Source organism: Equus przewalskii, chromosome 5 (assembly GCF_037783145.1).
Source record: "Equus przewalskii isolate Varuska chromosome 5, EquPr2, whole genome shotgun sequence".
NCBI classification, from domain to species: Eukaryota; Metazoa; Chordata; class Mammalia; order Perissodactyla; family Equidae; genus Equus; species Equus przewalskii.
In genome coordinates this window covers 33,410,784-33,432,329 of record NC_091835.1, presented here as the reverse complement: position 1 = coordinate 33,432,329, position 21,546 = coordinate 33,410,784, and the positions used below count along the sequence as shown (strand labels likewise).

Here is a 21,546-nt window from a genome sequence, read left to right as displayed (position 1 = left end):
ACACTCATAGCCACACCTGGACTCTGGAGACCCATTAGCAAAAGAAACGTGGCCAGTCACTTGGGAGGACCAGGTTTGCACTCCATTGATGCAGTGTCCTCCCTAGGGCCCTGCCCACCAGGCTACGTCCCTGGTGACGGTGGAAGAAGGAGGCCCTAGCTGTCCTTAGGGCTTGAGGGAAGGGCAACAGCACAAGCGTGAATGCCCGGATGCTTGGAGCTGTTTTCTAACGCGCTTAGTGCACAGCCTCGGGGGAGACACTTCCCCTTCTAGACCTCTGGATGGAGAACTTGGAAAATCACGGTGCTGGAAGACACCTTAGGGAATCTAGCAAAATGCTCTCATTTTACAGAAGGAGAAAGAGAGCCTAAGGTTTACACAAGTGACCTGTCCAAGATAACATAACCATATTAAACCTGAGTCTAGAATCTGTGCCTCCTAGTGCCTTTTTACTGTATCATGCTGCCATTGGATGATCCCCGCTGACCTCATCTGTGTTCTGTCATGAATTTTCAGGAAACTGGGAAGGGATTATAAAGCACTTCCCTTCCAAAGCTTGCTAATTAAAAATAAGATCATGTTTTTATCGTAATGGAGCCTGGATATAGCTGACAATAGATAGAAAGAGTCAGAAAGCAACCATTTTTTTTCTATAAATTAGACACTAAATGCCCTATAATATAAAGCCGATTTATGCATCACGTAGGAGGGTTAGAGTAGATGATTTCCAAGGCTCTATTCCCATTGACTTAGATTTATTCAATGCATTTGCATATGTCATTCCTTCTGCCTGAAATGCTCTTTCTCCAGCTCACCATGCGGCCTCCTTGCTCAACTCCAGGGGCATCATTCACTTTGAAAAAATCTGAAGTATGTGCCCTGTAAGTACGCCACTTGTTGGGCCTGGAGCTGACTGGCACATCAGTGAAGCATGATGCTGTGCCTGGGCATTAACTAAGGGCTTAACGAAACTTTCTGTAGACTCCCAGAGAACGTTGTTTCCACCTTAGTGAAACATGTTTCCCCCATGCCTTACAATCTCTTGTCTATTTACATGTTTATTTCCCCCACTAGCCTGTAAACTAGGCAAGAGGGAGATGTATATTGTTTATTTTTGTGTCATCCCAGCACCAAGGACAATGTTTGGCCTGAAGTTGGCTCTCAAAAAACACTTTTGAGATGATTTATGAAAGATTTCAGCAGTCGAGGGTCTTTAAGTCTTCACAGGATAGAAAAAGTACATGGACTTTGGAGTCAGACAGACTTTGACTAGAATTCTTGCTCTGCTACTCGCTAGTTGTGTGACCTTGGCAAGCCATTTACCCTCCCGCAGTCTGTTTCCCTTTCTGCAAAATAAGACTAATAACCTCACAGTAAAAAAACAAAAAACAAAAAGTTACAAAATACACAAGGAGACAAGGTACTGTAAGAACTAACAAATCTGGCCATGCAAATGACCAGATTTAAAAATGAACAAATTAGAACTTTGAAAAATAAAAAATATGTAAAAATTGAAACTTAAAACTTAATGAGCGGGCTTAATAAAAGATTATACATAGCCAAAGAGAGAATCAGTGAACTGGAAGAGATAGATTTGAAGAAATTATCCAGCAAGCAGCAGAGAGAGATAAAAAGATGAAAAATATGTTCAGAGATCAGAGACATGGAAGATAGAGTGAAATCTAACATATATCTAATGAGAGTTTCAGAAGGAGAAAAAGAATACAGTAGACATAAAGTCAAAATGGGCTCATAGAATTTTTCAGAACTGATGAAAGACAAAATTATAAACCTTCCAGAAGACATACCTTTATCTTTATGATTTAAGGGTAGGTAATGATTTCTTAAAGAAGACAAAAAGTGCATACTGTAAATTTACCTACTTTTAATTAAGAACTTCTGTTCATCTAAAGACAATATAGAGATTAAAGACAAGCCAAGATAACATCAAGGTTGCAGGATACAAGATTAACGTACAAAGTCAACTGCTTTCCTACATACCATCAATGAACAAATGGAATTTGAAATTTACAAGACACCATTTATATTAGCAACCCCAAGAAATTCGAACACTTAGTTATAAATCTAACAAAATATGTACAAGATCTATATAAGGAACACTATAAATTCTGATGGAAGAAACAAAAAAAAATCTAAATAAACAGCGATATTTTCCATCTTCATGGATAAGAAGACTCAATATCATTAAGATATTAGTTCTCACTGAAAACTATAAGACACTGATGAAAGAAATTGAAGAAGACACAAATAAACAGAAAGATAGTCCATACTCACATATTGGAAGAATTAATATTGATTAAATGTCCATATTACCTAAAGCAATACAGATTCACTACAATCCCTAACAAAATCACAATGGCATTTTTCATAGAACTAGAACAAATAATCCTAAAATTTATATGAAACCACATATAAGAGCCTGAATAGCCAAAGCAATTTTGAGAAAGAACAACAAAGCTGGAGGTATCACATTTTCTGATTTCAAACTAAATGATAAAGCTATAGTAATCAAAACACTACGGTTTTGGCATAAAAACAGAAACATTGATCAATGGAACAGAATAGAGTACCCAGAAATAAACCCACGCATATATGGTCAATTAATTTATGACAAAAGAACCAAGAATACACAAGAAGGAAAGAATAATCTGTTCAATAAATGGCGTTGGGACAGCCACATGCAAAAGAATGAAAACAGACTCCTATCCCACATCATACACAAAAATCAACTCCACATGGATTAAAGATTTTAATGTAACCATAAAACTGCAAACATGAAACCATAAAACTCCTAAAAGAAAACATAGGCAGTAAGCAACTCCACATCAGTCTTGGCAATGATTTTTTTTGGATTTGATACCAAAAACAAAGGCATCAAAAGCAAAAATAAACAAGTGGGACTACATCAAACTAAAAAGCTTCTGCAAACAAGGGACATCATCAGCAAAATGAAAAGGCAACCTATGGAATGGGAGAAAATATTTCCAAATCACATACCTGATAAGGAGCTAATATTCAAAATATATAAAGAATTCATACAACCCAGTAGAGAAACAAAAGCCCACACAACCTGATTAAAAAATCGGCAGAAGATCTGAATAGACATTTTTCCAAAGAAGATATACAAATGGGCCACAGGCCATGAAAAGATTCATAACATCACTAATCATGAGGAAAATGCAAATCAAAACCACAATGAGATACCACCTCACATCTATTAGAATGGCTATTATCAAAAAGACAAGAAATTACAAGTGTTAGCAAAGATGTGGAGGAAAGAGAACCCTTGTGCACTGTTGCTGGGAATGTAAATTGGTGTAGCCACTATGGAAAACAGTATGGACATTCCACAAAAAATTAAAACTAGAACTACCATATTGATCCAGCAATTCCACTTCTGAGTATTTATTCAAAGAAAACAAAATCACTATCTCAAAAAATTTCTGCACCCCCATGTTCATTGCAGCATTATTTACAATAGCCAAGACATGGAAACAACCTAAATGTCCATCAAAGGATGAATGGATAAAGAAAATACGGCATATATGTATGTGTATATATACACATATATATATACATACATACACATATACACATACATATAAATATATATACAGATATATACATACATACATAGACATAGAAATACATGTGTATATATACACATATATACATATATATGCAATGGAATATTATTCAGCCATTAAAAAGAAGAAGATTTTGCCATTTGCAACAACATGGATGGACCTTGAGGGCATTATGCCAAGTGAAATAAGTCAGGCAGTGAAAGACAAATGCTGTATGATCTCACTAATATGTGGAATCTGAAACAAACAAGCAAATTCATAGATACATACTGGTGGTTCCCAGAGGCAGAGGTGTGGGATGGGTGAAATGGGTGAAAGGAGTCAAAAGGTACAAACTTCCAGTTATAAGACAAATAAGTCCTGGGATATAATGTACAGTATGATTATGGTAGTTAATGATACTGTATTGTCTATTTGAAAGTTGCTAAGACAGTGGATCTTAAAATTTCTCATCATAAGAAAAAATTTGTAACTGTGTCATGTTAACTAAACTTATTATGATAATTATTTTGCAATACATACATATATCAAATCATTATGTTGTACACTTAAAACTAACACAATGTTATATGTCAATTATATCCCCAAAAAACAAAAGATATTAGCTCTTCCCAACTTGATCTATGAATTCAGTGGAATCTCAATTTAACTCCTATCAAGTCATTTTGTGGATATTGAAAAGCTGATTCTAAAGATCACATGGAAAGACAAAAGACCCAGAACAGCCAACACAATACTGAAGAATAACAAAGTTGGAAGACTGACACTACCCAACTTCAAGACTTACCATAAAGCTACAGTAATCAAGACAATGTGGTATTGAAGAGAGAATAGGTAAATAGATCAATGGGACAAATAGAGGGCCCACAATTATACCCACACAAATAAAGTCAACTGATCATTGACAAAGGAGCAAAGTGAATTCAATGGGGAGTCTCTTCAACAAATAGTGCTGGAACAATTGCACATCCACATGCACAAAAAAGTGAATCTATATACAGACCTTATACCACTCATAAAAATTAACTAAATGGATCATAGACTGAAATGTAAAATGCAAAACTATAAAACTTCCGGAAGACAACATAGGAAAAAATCTAGGCAACCTTGGGTTTGGCGATGAAAAGCACAATCATGAAAGAAAAAACTGATAAGTTGGATTTCATTAAACTTAAAACCTGCTCTGAAAAAGACACTGTTAAGAGAATGAAAAGACAAGCCTGAGACTGGGAGAAAACATGCAAAACACAAATCTGATAAAGAAGTTGTATCTAAAATATACAAAGAATTCTTAAAACTCATCAATAAAAAATGAATCCAACCTAAGAAGATATATACAAGATCTATATGAGGAAAATTATAAAGTTCTGATGAATGAAATCAAAAGACTAAATAAATGGAGAGATATTCCATGTTCATGGATAGGAAAACTCAATATTGTCAAGACGTCAATTCTTCCCAACTGAGTCTAAAGTTTACATGCAGAGGCAAAGACCCAGAACAGCTGACACAATATTGAAGGAAAAGCACAAAGTTGGAGAACGGACACTATCCTACTTTAAGATTTACTATAAAGCTATAGTAATCAAGACAGTGTGATATTGATGAAAGAATAGACAAACAGATCAATGGAACAGAATAGAATGCCCAAAAATAGACCCACATAAATATAGTCAACTGATCTTTGACAAAGGAGCAAAGGCAATACAATGAACCAAAGATAGTCTTTTCAACAAATGGTGCTAGAACAACTGGAAATCCACATGCAAAAAATGAATCTAGGCACAGACCTTACACACTTCACAAAAACTCAAAATGGATCACAGACCTAAATGTAAAATGTGAAACTATAAAACTCCTAGAAGATAACATAGGAGAAAATATAGATGACCTTAGGTATGGTGATGACTTTTTAGATACAACACTAAAGCACAATCCATGAAAGAAATATTGATAAGCTGGACTTTATTAAAATAAAAAGTTTCTGCCCTGTGAAAGACAATCTCAAGAGAATTAGGAGACAAGCCACAGACCTGGAGAAAATATTTGCGAAAGACACTTCTGATAAAGGACTGTTATCTAAAAGGTACGAAGAACTCTTAGAACTCAACAATCAAAAAAACAAACAACCTGATTTAAAAAATGGGCCAAAGACCTTAATAGACACTTCACCAAAAAAGACATACAGATGCAAATAAGCATATGAAAAGATGCTCCACACCATATGTTACCAAAGAAAAACAAATTAAACAATAAGATACTACTACGCATCTATTAGAATGACCAAAATATGGAACACTGACAACACCAAATGCTGACAAGGATGTGGAGCAACAGGAACTCTCATTTATTGCTGGTGAGAATGCAAAGTGGTACAGCCACGTTGGAAGACAGTTTGGTGGTTTCTTACAAAACTAAACATAGCCTTACCTTATGATCCTGCAATCGTGCTCCTTGATCCAAACGCGCTCCAAAGGAGATGAAAACTTACATCACATAAAAACTTGCATATGGACATTTATAGCACCTTTATTCATAATAATCATATATTATTTATATTTATGTTATATATTTTATATTTGTTGTATAATATTAAAAATATTATACAAATCAATAAAAAAGACAACAAACAGAAAAATATTTTAGCAAAAAAGACATTAACAGGCACTTCACAGTAGAGGAAATACAAATGGCCAATAAACACATGAAAAGAGGTTCAATCTCATTAATAATCACCAAAATGCTAATTAAAATATAAGATATTGTTAATAATATTGTTAATAATAAGATATTGTTACCCACCTAATAAACTGGCAAAAAATAAAAAGCCAAACAATATCAAGTGACAAAAAAGATGTGGAACAACTGGAACTCATACATACTACCCTTGGCAATGTACATTAATACTGATGTTTTAGAAGATAGTTTGTCATTATCTGGTAAAGTTAAGCATTTGCATACATGGTACCCAGGAATTTTCCTCCTAATTGTGTGCCTTAGAAGCCCCTGCACATATGGACTAGGAGACACGCACAACAACATTCACATTAGCACCGTTTTTAATAGCAAAAACACAAGACAAAAATCATATGCTCATCAACCGTAAAATTGATAAGAGGTAGGATATGCCTATACAATTGAATATGACAGTGAAATTGATTTATAAACAGGTTTCCAAGAACAGAGGTGATATTCACAATATCTAAAGGGCACAGGCACTGATCAACCAGAACGGAAGCCTGATCAATCCAATGAAAGTCAGGCAAACGCAGCACCAGTGTATGCTAGCTTAGTACTGAGCTAGTGAGCTGCAGAAGAAATAAATAAAAAGTGAGTTGAAGAAGAAAACAGAACAGCACGATTCCACATATATAAAAAACAAAAACATGCGGGGCTGGCCCCGTGGCCGAGTGGTTAAGTTCGCGCGCTCCGCTGCAGGCGGCCCAGTGTTTCGTTGGTTCGAATCCTGGGCGCGGACATGGCACTGCTCATCAGACCACGCTGAGGCAGCGTCCCACATGCCACAACTAGAAGAACCCACAACGAAGAATACACAACTATGTACCGGGGGGCTTTGGGGAGAAAAAGGAAAAAAAAAAAAAACAAAAAAAACAAAAAAAACAAAAACATGCAAAATTAAACAATACATAGTTTAGAAGGTTCAGAAACATTTAAAGAAAAGCAATGGGTGGGGAGTCAAGATGGCTGCATAGGAAAATCCTGAGCTCACCTCCTCCCATGCACACACCAAAGCTACAGCTACATGTAGAACAGTTTTCTCAGAAAAAGACCTGAAAACTAGCAGAATAGCTCTTCCACAGCAGAGGATAAAAAGGTCACATTAAGACTGACAGGAGAGGCAGAGATGCCATCTCACCAAAACCCCCACCCCCAGCTCAGAAACCCATAAGCAGAAGGGATACCACAAACACAGAGCCTCCACCTGAGGAGCAAGAGGTTTGAGTCCTACATCAGGCTCCTCAGCCCTTGGGATCTGCACCAGAAAGACAAGTCCCCAAAATGTCTGCTTTGAAAACCAATGGGGCTTAGATCCAGGAGACCAAAGTGCTGTAGAAAACTGAGACTCCACTCTTAAAGGGCTCACACACAAACTCACTTGTCCCAGGATCCAGCAGAAAAGGAGCAGTTTGAAAAGTGCATAGACCATTATGTTAAGGAGATTAACTAATCTTAAAGCATCTGCCAGAGGGGCAGGGGTCTATTGGAACTCTCTCCAGGGATGAAGGTGCTGACAGGCATCATTTTTTGCACTCTCTTTCCACCTTGCTAGCACCACTTGCCCCAGCCTGATGTTCTCCTGCAGCCCTGCCCCATCAAACCTGGAGAGTATGTGCAGTCCACACAGGAAATGCCCCTTGAGTGCCTGGCACTCTGGCCAGAGGGGCTTGTGTTTCTGGGCCCCATGGGGCTGAAACAATCAGAGAGACAGGTCTTGGCAAGCTACCATCCCCAGGGCACTGCACAGACAACAGACTGAAACACACTCCCAGTCTTCCTGTGACGACTCCTTCTAGACTGGAAGAGATAGCCGTGTTGCTGAATACACAGAAACAAACACAGAGGGTCAAGCAAAATGAGGAAACAAAGGAATATGTTCCAAATAAAAGTACAAGATAAAACTCCAGGAAAAAACCTTAATAAAATGGAGACAAGTAATTTACCTGATAAAGAGTTATGGTATATACAACAGTGGTCCCATAAGATTAGTACTATATAGTCTAGGTGTGTAATAGGCTATATCATATAGGTTTGTGTAAATACACTCTATCATGTTCACAAAATGATGAAATTGCCTAATAATGCATTTCTCAGAACATTTCCCCATTGTTAAGCAACACATAACTGAACAATAACTGAACTAAAAACACACTAGAGGGGTTCAACAGCAGACCAAGTGAAACAGAAGAAAGGATCAGAAACCTTGAAGACAGAGTAGTGGAATTCACACAAACAGAGCAGCAAAAAGAATTTTAAAAAGTGAAGATAGCTTAAGGGACCTATGGGACAAGATCAAGTGGAACAACACTCAAATTACAGATGTCCCAGAAGGAGAAGAGAGAGAGAAAGGGCAGAAAACTTATTTGAAGAAATAATGGCTGAAAACTTCCCTAACCTGGGGAAGGAAACAGACATCCAGATCCAGAAGCTCAGAATTCCAAATAAGGTGAACCCCAAACGATTCATACCCAGACATCTTATAATTAAAATGTCAAAAATTAAAGATAAAGAGGGAATCCTAAAAGCTTCAAGAGAAAAGCAACTTGCTATATACAGTCAAACCCCCATAAGACCACCAGCAGATTTTTCAGCAGAAAGTTTTCAGGCCAGAAGTGAGTAGCATGATATATCCAAGGTGCTGAAAGCAAAAAACTTCCCACCAAGAACAATCTATCTGGCAAGGTTGTCATTCAGAATTGAAGTAGAGATCAAGAGGTTTCTGACAAGCAAAAACTAAAAGAGTTCACTACCACTCAACTGGCCTTACCAGAAGTGTTAAAGGGACTCCTTTAAGCTGAAAGGAAAGGACACTACTTAGTAACAAGAAAACATAACATAAAAAAGACTTACTTTTATCTCACCAGTAAAGGTAAATATACAATGAGGGGGGCAGACTAATCAATTGTAAAACTAATATGAAGGCTAAAAGACAAAAGTAGTAAAAATAATTATAATTATAACAATTAGTTAAGGGCCACACAAAATAAAAAGATATAAAATGTGATATCAAAAACATAAAATGTTGGGGGGGAATATAGAGTTTTAAAATGTGTTCAAACTTAACTTGCTATCAACTTAAAATAGACCAGTATATAAATAGGCTAATATATGTAAGCATTGTATTAACCATGAAGCAAAAATCTATAGTAGATACACAAAAGATAACAAAAATGGAATCTAAACATAACACTAAAGAAAGCCATCAAACCACAAGGAAAGAGAGCAAGAGAAGAAGAAAGGAACAGAGAGGAACTACAGAACAGCTAGAAAACAATTAACAAAATGGCAATAAGTACCTACCTATCTATAATTACTTTAATGTAAATAAACTAAATTCTCCAACCAAAAGTCATGGAATGGCTGAATGGATTAAAAAAACAGGACCCATCTATATGCTGCTTACAAGAGACTCACTTCAAATGTAAGTACACACACAGACTGAAAGTGAAGGGATGGAAAAAGATGTTTCATGCAAATGGAAACCAAAAGAAAACAGGGAAAGCTATACTTAGATCAGAGCAGACTTTAAAACAAAGACTGTCTTAAAAGACAAAAATGGGCATTACATAATGATAAAGGGGTCAATCCAATAAAAAGATATAATTTTTGTAAATATGTATGCACCCAACATAGGAGCACATAAATATATACAGTAAATATTAACAAAGCTAACGGAGAAATTGACAGTAATATAATAATAGTAGGGGACTTTAATACTCCACTTACATCAATGGATAGATCATCCAGACAAAAAGTCAATAAGGAAACATTAGCCTTAAATGACACGTTAGACCAGATAGACATAATAGATATAAACAGAACATTCCACCAATAGTTTCAAGTGCACATGTAATATTCTACTAGATAGATCATATGTTAGGCCACAAAACAAGTTTCAATAAATATAAGAATATTGAAATCATATCAAGCATCTTTTCACACCACAATGGTATGAAACTGGAAATCACACACAAAAAGAAGACTGGAAAAATCACAAATATGTGGAGATTAAACAACATGCTACCGAACAATCAATGAGTCAATGAAGAAATCAAAGAGGGAATCAAAAAATATCTTGGGACAAGTGAAAATGGAAATACAACATTCCAAAATCTACTATAAAAGGTAGGTTCACAACAATATACAGGCCTACCTCAAAAAACAACAAAAATCTCAAATAAACAATCTAACTCTACACCTAAAGGAACCAGAAAAAGAAGAACAAATGAGACCCAAAGTTAGCAGAAGGAAGCAAATAATGAAGATCAGAGCAGAAATAAATGAAATAGAGACTGAAAAAACAATCAAAAAGATCAGTGAAACTAAGAGCTGGTTCTCTGAAAACAAACAAAATTGACAAACCTTTAGCTAGACTCACCTAGAAATAAAGAAAGAGGGCTCAAATAAAATCAAAAATGAAAGAGGAGAAGTTACAAATACTACCACAGAAATACAGAAGATTATAAGAGACTACTATGAACAATTATATGCCAACAAATTGGACAACCTAGAAGGAATGGCTAAATTCCTAGAAATATACAACTTCCAAGACTATTCCATGAAGAAATAGAAAATATGGATAGGCAGTTTACTAGTAAGGAGATTGAAACAGTAATCAAAAACCTCCCAACAAATAAAAGTCCAGGACTAGATGGCTTCACTGGTGAATTTTACCAAACATTCAAAGGAGATCGAATACCTACCCTTCTCAAACTCTTCCAAAAAGTTGAAGAGGAAGAAATGCTTCCTAACTCATTTTGCGAGGCCAGCTTTACCCTGATACCAAAACCAGACAAGGATACCACAAAAATAGAAAACTATAGGCCAATATCCCTGATGAACATAGATGTAAAAATCGTCAACAAAATATTAGCAAACCGAATTCAACACTACATTAAAAGGATCATACACCATGATCAAGAGGGATTTATCTCAGGGATGCAAGGATGATTCAACATCCACAAATCAATCAACATGATACACCACATTAACAAAACGAAGGATTAAAATCATATGATCATCTCAATAGATGCAAAAAAAAGCATTTGACAAAATTCAACATCCATTTGTGATTAAAAAAATTCAATGAAGTCGGTATAGAGGGAACATAACTCAACATACTAAAAGCCAAATATGACAAACCCACAGCTAACATCACACTCATTGATGAAAGGCTGAAAGTTTTTTCTCTAAGATCAGGAACAAGACAAGGATGGCCACTCTCACCACTTACATTCAACATAGTATTGGAAGTCCTAGCCACAGCAATTAGGTGAGAAAAAGAAATAAAAGACATTCAAATTGGAAAGGAAGAAGTAAAACTGTCACTATTTGCAGATGACATGATACTATATATGGAAAACCCTAAAGACTCCACACAAAATAACTGTTAGAACTAATAAAGAAATTCAGTAAAGTTGCAGGATATAAAATCAACACAGAAATCTGTGGCATTTCTATACACTAATAACAAACTATCAGAAAGAGAAATTTAGAAAACAGCCCCATTTACAAAGAGGTGAAAGACTTGTACACTGAAAACTATAGGACATTGATGAAAGAAATTGAAGATGACATGAATAAATGCAAAGATATTCTGTTTATGGATTGGAAGAATTAACACTGTTAAAATATCCATATGACCTAAAGGAGTTTAAAGATTCAATGCAATCTCTATGAAAATTCAAACGGTATTTTTCTCAGAACTAGAACAAATAATTCTAAAATTTCTATGGAACCACAAAAGATCCTGAACAGCCAAAGCAATCTTGAGAAAGAAGAATCAGACTAGATGTATCATGCTCCCTGGTTTCAAACTATATTACAAAGCTACAGTAACATAAATAGTATGGTATTGGCATAAAAACAGACACATAGATGAATGCCACAGAACAGAGAGCTCAGAAATAAACCCACACATATATGGACAATTAATTTATGACAAATGAGCCAAGAACATACAATGGGGAAAAGACAGTCTCTTCAATAAATGGGGTTTGGAAAACTGGACAGCCACATGCAAAAGAATGAAACTAGACTACTATCTTATACAATAAAACTCAAAATGGATTAAAGACTTGAATTTAAGACATGAAACCATAAAGTTCCTAGAAGAGAACATAGGTGGTAAGCTCCATAACATGAGTCTTGGCAATACTTTTTTTGGATCTGACTCCAAAGGCAAGGGAAACAAAAGCAAAAATAAACAAATCGGACTGTATCAAACTAAAAAGCCCTGCACAGCAAAGGAAACCATCAACAAAATGAAAAGGTAACCTACTGAGTGGGAGAAAATATTTTCAAATCATATATCTGATAAGGGGTTAAAATCCAAAATATACAAAGAACTCATAAAACTCAACCAAAAAACCCCCCAAACAACCCAATTATAAAATGAGCAGAGGATTTGAATAGACGTTTTTCTTCTTTTCTAAAGAAGACACACAGATGGCCAACAGCTATGTGAAAAGATGTTCAATATCACCATTTATTAGGGAAATGCAAATCAAAACCACAACGAGATATCACCTCACACCTGTTACAATGGCTACTATCAAAAAGACAAGAAATAGGGGCCGGCCCTGTGGCCGAGTGGTTAAGTTCATGTGCTCTGCTTGTGCATGAACTTAACCACTTGGCGGCCCAGTTTCACCAGTTTGAATCCTGGGAGCGGACGTGGCACTGCTCATCAAGCCATGCTGAGGCGGCATCCCACATGCCACAACTAGAAGGATCCACAACTAAAACAATACACAACTATGTACCTGGGGGCTTTGGGGAGAAAAAGGAAAAATAAAATCTTTAAAAACAAAAAGGACAAGAAATAACAAGTGTTGGAGAGGATGTGGAGAAAAGGAAACCCTTGCACAGTGTTGGTGGGAATATAAGTGGTACAGCCACTATGGAAAACAGTATGGAGATTGCTCAACAAATTAAAAATAGAACTACCATATGATCTAGCCATTCCACTCCCAGGTATTTATCCAAAGAACACAAAAACACTAGTTCAGAATGATGTATGCACCCCTATGTTTGATGTAGTATATATATATATACGATGGAATACTACTCAGCCATAAAAAAGAATGAAATCTTGCCATTGCAACAACATGAAGGGACTTTGATTGAGGGTAGTATGCTAAGTGAAGTAAGTCAGATGGGGAAAAACAAATACCATATGATGTCACTTATATGTGGAATCTAAAAAACAAAACAAGCAAACAAACAGAACAAAACAAAAACAAACTCACAGATACAGAGAACAGATTGGTGGTTACCAGAGGAGAAGAGGGCTGAGGGTGGGCAAAATGAGTGAAGGGGGTCAATTGTATGGTGATGGATGGTAACTAGACTTATGGTGGCAATCATTTTGTAGCATATGCAAATATCGAATTATAATGCTGTAAACTTGAAACATATGTATAGTGCTATAGGCTAATTTTTCCTCAATAAAATAATGAAAGAAAAGCAATGGAATAATAGATGTAAAACTCAACAGAGTAGTTATCTCAGAGGGGTCAACGAACAGGGTGAGATAAGATGGGGAGCAGGGACACACAGTGGACTGCTTTCTTAAACTGTTTGTTGGATACACACAGGGTATTCATTGCATTATTCTCACGCCTTACACATACCCTTAAATATTCTTTTATATATACCCAACATTTAATAATATGGAACAAATCTTTTAAAGTATTTAATGAATTATAGAACAAAATCTGAATCCCAATTTCAGCATTTATTAGGAGAATGACTTTAGGTAACTTCCTTAATCTCTGTGGGTCCCCTCCTCTGTAAAGTAGGGGTGATAACTACCTCAATATTGCTGAAAGAAGCAAATGTGAGAAGCTAAACACATATGGGAGATAGGATTGTATTTCTAACATCTCCTCATCTCCACCTCCAATGTCAAACAGAAAGACTCTACTTTTCATGGCCTGAGGAGGTTTTCAACTGAAGTTATCTATTTACTCTGATTAATTCTGGTACTCAGAGACATTCCCCATGTCTGCTTGCTTCATATCCTTGTCGCAGCAATTGAAGGCAATCTCAAGTCTTTCTTCTCCCCTCTCTCCAAACTGAGAGCACCAATGGGAACGCAAAACAAAGGAACTGGTACTTACTGCGTAGCTCTCAGAAGGCAGAGAGGAGTCCTAGGAGAAAATGGGAAGAAGTGCGTACGTGTTCTCCTTCAGGACCCCAAATCCACCCCAAATGTAGATCTTTTGTTGTATTATATATTTATTTTTCATTGAGTCACCAATTCTAGATTGGCTGCTGGTGGTTATATTTTAAATGTTTCAAATTTCAGTTCTGTGATCATTATAAGTTATCCTAGTCTGAATCTTCCATTTGCATTTAAAAGGTGAATTCATTACCCTAAATAATATAGCACACTAAAACCCTAGAGAGACTGGCAATTGGAATCTCTGTTTTCTGTTCTCTCTTCAGTTATAACTGACTGTGAGTTTGATTCCTTTGCAATACCAATGGTCAGAATGTTTGTCTGTTTTTCCTATGGCATACTGACGAGCTACAGAAATGAGACAGAAGGACTGGCCCTCAGAATATCCTCTTCCACTGAGTGAGACTCATTAATAAGCCTGTCTCCTACAAGAAACCCCTTTCTGTTAAATGGAGAGGAGGGGAGGTAAAAGTAACCAATATTTATTGGCCTTCCACTATCTGCCAGCCAGTAAGCTCATGTTTTCATGTGTCACTTAATCCCACTGCAATCCGGGGATGTAGGAATAACTATTCCAGTTTCACAACCAGCAAACAGAGAGACTTAGTGATCTGACCAGGGTCTCATAGGTGGTGTTTAAACAGACATCTGTCCCCACGTTATTGAAAAGAACTTTTGTGAAAATGTCTGTGACCCCTAGAGATTCTGATTTCAGTGGTCTTTAAAATATCCCTTGGGTGATTTCAAATATACAACCAAGATTGAGAACCAGTGTCTAGTTCAGTCTCCACTCCTTACTGATCAGGAAAACAAGGGCTGCTCATTACCACTGGCAGCATTAACTGCACCATCTGGTCTTTCTCCAAAGAATCCCCGTATTAAGTTACACGAGAGGTTTGGTTTTTGTTTTTGTTTTTTTCCTTGTCTGTTTTATCTCCACTGAATCCCCAGCACCTAGAAAAATACCTGATATGAGTGGGCACTCAATAAATGTTTGTCGAGGGAACAAATGAATAAACTCTCTCCTGGTTTCTATTCCACAAAAGTACATAAAGTGCCAGTTTGTGCCAGGCGCTGTCCGAGGTTCTGGGGATTCAGTTCTGAACCAGACCAAGACTATCTTTGCTGTTAAGGAGCTTCCATTCGAGAGCAGCACCATCCAATAGAAATACAACGCAAGTCACAGGAGAAACTTTAAATTTTCTAGTAGCTATATTAAAAAAGTAAAAAGAAACAGGTGCAATTAATTTTAATAATCTATTTTATTTAACACAATTTATTCAGAACACTATTTTAACACATAATCAATATAAAACTATTTTTACAACATTAATGAGGTATTAACATACTATAAAATCACCCAGTTATAAAAATTATCAATAAGGTATTTTACATCCATTTTCTCACACCAAGCCTTTGACACCTGGTGTGTGTTTTTCACGTACAGCGCACCCTCTTTAGACTAGCCCCGTGTCAGGGGCTCCATAGCCTCCTGTGGCCAGTGGCTGCTGTATCGGACAGTACAGTTCGAGAGGGTGAGGCAGACAATAAACAAGTAAACAAATATATAATATAATTAGAAGGGGTGATTAGGGAAGGCCTGTCTAAGGGTGTGGTATTTAGCAACTGAATGACTTAAAGGATAGAAGAGAAATAGCAAAACAAGTACCTGCTCTTCCAAGGCTGAAAATAGAAAATATGTCTTTAGCACACTTTTGAATGTACTTTGTTACACCTACCCATGAGTTGTCAGGGAAATGATAAAGTAACACCCTAAGAGAACAAAGCTCCCCTCCCCAGGCCTCTCCCAGGTCCTTCTCCTGAGATGGCCTGACCTGAGACCCTGGAGTTCTGCCAGCACCTTCAGTCCCAGAAACCAGCTGTGAAGCACTATTTTCTCCGGATAGAGTTGTAGAGGAGCCAAACATCCTCCAACTACTAGCTGACATAGCTGAGGTCCAGAAGAGAGTATGATCCCTCTGCCAGCAGTTAGGATAAACTATAACACGAGAGCATTTTCCGGAAGCACAGAGAGATCCCACGTGATTGAGGACCAGCGTGAGAGTCCTGTGCTCCTTGCCGGCTAAGCTGAAAGGATGGGACTTCTCCCCAGGCACTGAAGACAAGGACTCTCAGTAGAGATCTCTCGGCAGCAGATGGCTCTCTAACATTTTACCGTGTTGTAGCCAAATGAATGGGGGCATTTTTAAAAAATTGTACAATATTGTATAGAGGACCACACTGTTGTCTTAAAGCCAGGTGAAATCAATAATTAAAAATCACATTTTAAAAACTCCCTTAGATGAAATGCTACCAAGGTCTACATTTAAAATATTTAAATATTTATTAGTATAAACATCATATTTATAACTTATAATACTAAATACCATAAAATAAATATAAATTATTATTAATTTATTTAAGTATTTAAAATATGTTTTCAACATCTGCTTGGGGCAGTTGATATGCTGAGATCCATTGCTCTCTCATCCTCAGTGTTTTTTTAGGTGAAGAGATTATAATTCATGCTTTTCATCCTCCAATTAATATCACAACTGGATATCCATTGAAACCTGGGTTTCATGTAGTGATGACAGTTATTGACTTGTTTGCGTTTACTTAAGCCTATTCAATTCAAGCGGATGAGAATTTCATTGGGGAAAATGAACACGTGGTGAAAAGACATTTATTTGGGGCCTATCAGAATAATTATCAATACAAAAACAATAGTTTTAAGTTTAAATCGTATTTTTAAATGATATTGTCAATTTGTCAGCAGTTATCACAAAATACAACATAAATGAATTTATCTTGAATGTGATTTTTAATTTTATTTTTGACTATAAGTGCGGCAGAATTTCCTTTCCTTAAAATTAATTTAAATAAATTAAATATATTAAGGAACTTTGTAGGACAACACTTAGCAGAACTGCATTACTAGCCAAGAGGTGTGGAATAGAGGGGTTAAGAATAAGGGTTTGAATTCTGTCCTCCACTCATTCGTTCCTGGTTCATGGTTCACTTGAATCTCAGTTTCCCCATCTGTAAAATGGGGATAATGATAGTACTCGTCTCTAGGGTTCATGTGAGAGTCGGTTAAGCACTCAATAAATGTGAGCTCAAGCAGCTAAAAACAGTGTGAGCTGCAAAACTTGTGATGATTTGGCCAAAGTAAAATCATGACCAAGACCATTCTGTCTGCATAATATTTTGAAATGTGAACCAACAGATTGTTATCTTTTATTATCATTTTTGGCGTAGATTTACTACTTCAAATATTTTATAGCAATTTTTGTTTTATCAAAAGAAACGTAGGTATTAATAAAATTTTGTAACCAGAAGTTGAAAAATAAATGTTTTTTGTGGTCTGGGCTGCTGGCAGAGATAAGGATGGAGAACAATGGACTTTGCATTAGGATATATTTTTATGAGTTTTAACCCCGAGGGGGAGAATGTTTGGGTAAAATCAGGAACACTGCTTGGAGGAGATGACCTAAGAGTCGTAATTTTAAGGAGGCGGTATGTGATCTATGGGGAGAGAATTTTCACCAGGCCTTGGGTAGGCTGCTGAGCTCTGGCTTTCATTCAGAAAGGCAAACCTGAATGCTCTGGGCTAAAGTTCGCTGCAAAATTTTTAGAACAAAGACCCCAAATAATACGATCTTTTGAGTAAGTTGTGAAATCCCAACTGAGGGCGTTAGATTAAAAAATACACCTGACTTAGAAGTTGATCTTATAAATGGTAACCACGAAATCACCCGATCACAATATCACCTTCAGTGCTAGGGTGTCTCGCCAGTTTTTGAGGCAGAGTAAAAAGAAAAACACCATGTCTGTGTTAGAAAGAAAAAAAAAAAACCAGACCTTTTCTGGAAATGTTCTTGGATACTTGTTCAGAACATTCCAGGACACTCCCAGTATGGTCCCAGATAGACAGAGCAGAACAGAAAATACTGAGGAAGAGGCACTAGCCCAGGGGCTCCTCACATACAAGTCACCTGTCAGATTGAGGCCTCGCAGTTCTGAATTTGAAGACACTATGCTCTGCTGTCCAGCTGATTTTCCCTCCAAGCCCAGCCAGACCTGGCTCACCAGCCAGCCCAGTGCTCTCACACCAACCCTCACCTGTCATCAAAGGTGCTTGCAGGTACAGCAATCTCACTGGGTCCTGGCCCCCTAGTCTTCATGGTGATACCCCTCCTCCCCAAATGAAATTCAAGGATGCTTACCTTTACAGAGGTGAGATTTTGTTTCTTTCTTCCTTTCAAAATCGGGAAGGATGTCAAATTGCATTTCTTTGGCTCTTTAGCATCCATTTCAGTCCTGCAAGAGGGAGAACAAAAAATAAGTTAGCCGTAGGAACACAATATAAGTAATGGCCCCCACACCCAGGGATGGAAGGAGCTCAGGACAGGCTTGGAGAGAAACGTGGCAGGCCAGAAAGCAGTAGCTGAGTGTCTGATGCTCCTTTTGTTTCCCTTTTGGTGGCCGAGGAGGTCAGGCGAGGGGACCTCTTGGCATTAGTCCTCATGTGCTCAGGGCAGAGGGAGACAGAAGCCAAGGAAGGAAGATGAGCTAATCAGGTGGTTAGCAGTTTAGGACACCAAGCAAAAAGACCCATTTCCCCTAGCTCAATGCTAAGTAAGCCATTCTCCTGCCACAAACACTTTTTTTCCTAAAATATAGATGTATTAGCGGTTACTCAGTAGCTTAATGTCTATAGAAAAGGAAAGGGGGGACAACTGGTAGAAATGCTTTCCCTAGACCTCATTTGGCCATGACTGCACCTTCCTCACTGGGAGCACAGCTCTCTGAATAATTCACTCACTGCAAGATGAAAAAATAGCTCTCATAAGTGCATGGAATCGAGTAAAAGCAGCGATTTATAGAAGCAGAAGGTAGAGTCTTAGAGGCTCTCAGGCCCCTGTTACACTCCTGTCACGTTAGCAGAGCACTGCTGAGACTCTGCTGTGTGTCCCCTGGAAGGCCTTTTCCAGCCCCTAACCTTAGCATGCTCCAAAGGAATTTGGAATACACCAAATAGAGACAGAACAGGGACCATGCAAGTGTTACCTGCAAATCACTCCACTGACAGGTTCTTACAGACACTATCATAAATGGTGACACCATCACAATTTTGAAATTATTTAAAGGATTGAAGATGTCACACCAACATTTATTGCAGTATAATGCTGAAAAATCAGAACTTACTTATCTATGTATAATGGGAAGTTAGAAAACTATGGCACACATATATGACGGAAGCTGGTGCAATCACTTAAAAAAATGAGATAGATCATTAGGGCTGCTCGTAGTATATCGAGTAAACACAGAACAATATGTATAATACGATTCCACATTTATTGAAGAGAAAGCAAGATGTTTGCATGTCTTTATACAGGCATATTGAAGGATCTAGAAAAAATAACTGTAAAAAAATAATTACCTCTGAAGAGCGGGGCTGGCAGAGGTGAGTGGGAACATTCATTTTAAAACACATACAAAAAAATGAAAAAATTCTGTGCAAAATCAAATAAAAAGTAACAGTCATTTCTCCGCAAATGATCACAGTTTCTCTTCTTCCTTCCCGTCCTGCCTTCCTTTCTACAAACATAGGCTGAGACAATTTTACCAATAAACCAGACACGGCCTCTGTCCTCAAGGAGAGCTCCTTATCTAGGAGGGGAGAGTCTGTGCTTTATTTTATTTTACTTTTCATATTTCTTATTGGGATGAGGACATAGCTTTCCTATTGAAAACTCTTGGTACAAATTTGCCAAAGGAAGAGAAATCTAAGTTAGTTTAGGTCAATTCATCAAAAATTTTCAGATCGCCAACTGTGTACCAGATACTGTGCTAAGCATGGGGGGTTCAAAGATAAGTAAAACAGAACTCTGGCTTTCAAGGAGTTCAAAGTCTGGTGGGCAAGACAGACCTGTAAACAGTGGTGCCAGCATTACTGCACGCATAGTATTTTAGACATAACTCATCATTTATGTATCCTGAACTTCAATGCGCAGAAAGGAAATAGATCTTTTGAGATTTACCTGCTCCGATTTCCGTATTTCTATCGCAGTTGTCAGCAGCTTGATCTTTATGTCCTGGGGGGCTACCTTTGGGCAGAAATTGTGGCAGTGTGGGACTTGCAGGGACTCCCTTTTCATTTCTGTGAACAGGAGATAACGTACTTAAGTTACTCCCACTCTGCCAAAGAGAACTTTCCAGCCTCTCTGCAAGTAGCCTTGAAACTCTTCATGGTCCACGGACTCACAGACTCTGAAGAGCTGAAAGACGTTTTAGAAGCCATCTCATCCATTTTCCCACCCTGGGCAGGAATCCTCTTAAGACGATTCCTGGCAATCACTCAGTCTCTGCTTGAACATTTCTGTGACAGAGCTCACCGTTTTTCCAGGCACTTCACACGCAGCTGTGAATTTCATAAGGTTGGTGCTCAGTAAATGTTGGTTGGGAGAAATGATATTGGGCAACATATTCTCCACTGACACATGTCATCCTCTGCAGAGCAACAAAGAACACATGTACCCTCTCTTCTATTCAAGAGTTCTTGAATATTCAAAACGGCAGCTGTTTGCCTCCTCAGCACCCACTCATCTCCAGGCATTCATGGTTCTATTTCAAACCCCTCCTCACAGGATAGAGCACCCAGGCATGATGGAAAGACCCTGTACTATGGTTTTCCCTCTCTGTTTTCTGGGTTTTTTAAATCACTTCTCTTAAAGTGGCTGCAGTTTTCTAGATTCTAGATTCTGTTTTAATCAATTCAGCTAAGTCAGGCAGCGAGACCTTTCCATCCCTCATCTGCTCACTGTACTTCTGTTAACGTAGCCTAGATCAGTATTGGCTCTTTTTAGCTGTCGCAACACACTCACATTGGGTTTGGGGTCAGCTAAAATCACTGATTCTCAGCACTGGGTCCTCCACAAGTTTGAGAAGCGTGCCTTCCAGCCAAGTTGCTGCTAACAATATGGAGTTGGCTAGGGCCAGGTCAGGGAA

The 21,546-nt window shown here is 37.6% G+C and overlaps 1 protein-coding gene across 4 annotated transcripts in view; it reads right to left on the bottom strand.

Moving 5' to 3' along the window:
* Positions 1-21,546, bottom strand: part of DYRK4 (dual specificity tyrosine phosphorylation regulated kinase 4) — a 51,706-nt gene that overhangs the window by 28,952 nt on the left and 1,208 nt on the right. For all 4 annotated transcript variants that reach the window (XM_008530542.2, XM_070620541.1, XM_070620542.1 and 1 more), the window contains exons 2-4: positions 20,580-20,698; positions 18,762-18,855; positions 14,471-14,500 (exon numbers count right to left, since the gene is read on the bottom strand). In XM_008530542.2, the coding sequence (XP_008528764.1) occupies positions 14,471-14,500; positions 18,762-18,848 (117 nt within the window). In that variant the 5' untranslated portion in view covers positions 18,849-18,855; positions 20,580-20,698. The remainder of the gene's footprint in view (positions 1-14,470; positions 14,501-18,761; positions 18,856-20,579; positions 20,699-21,546) is intronic.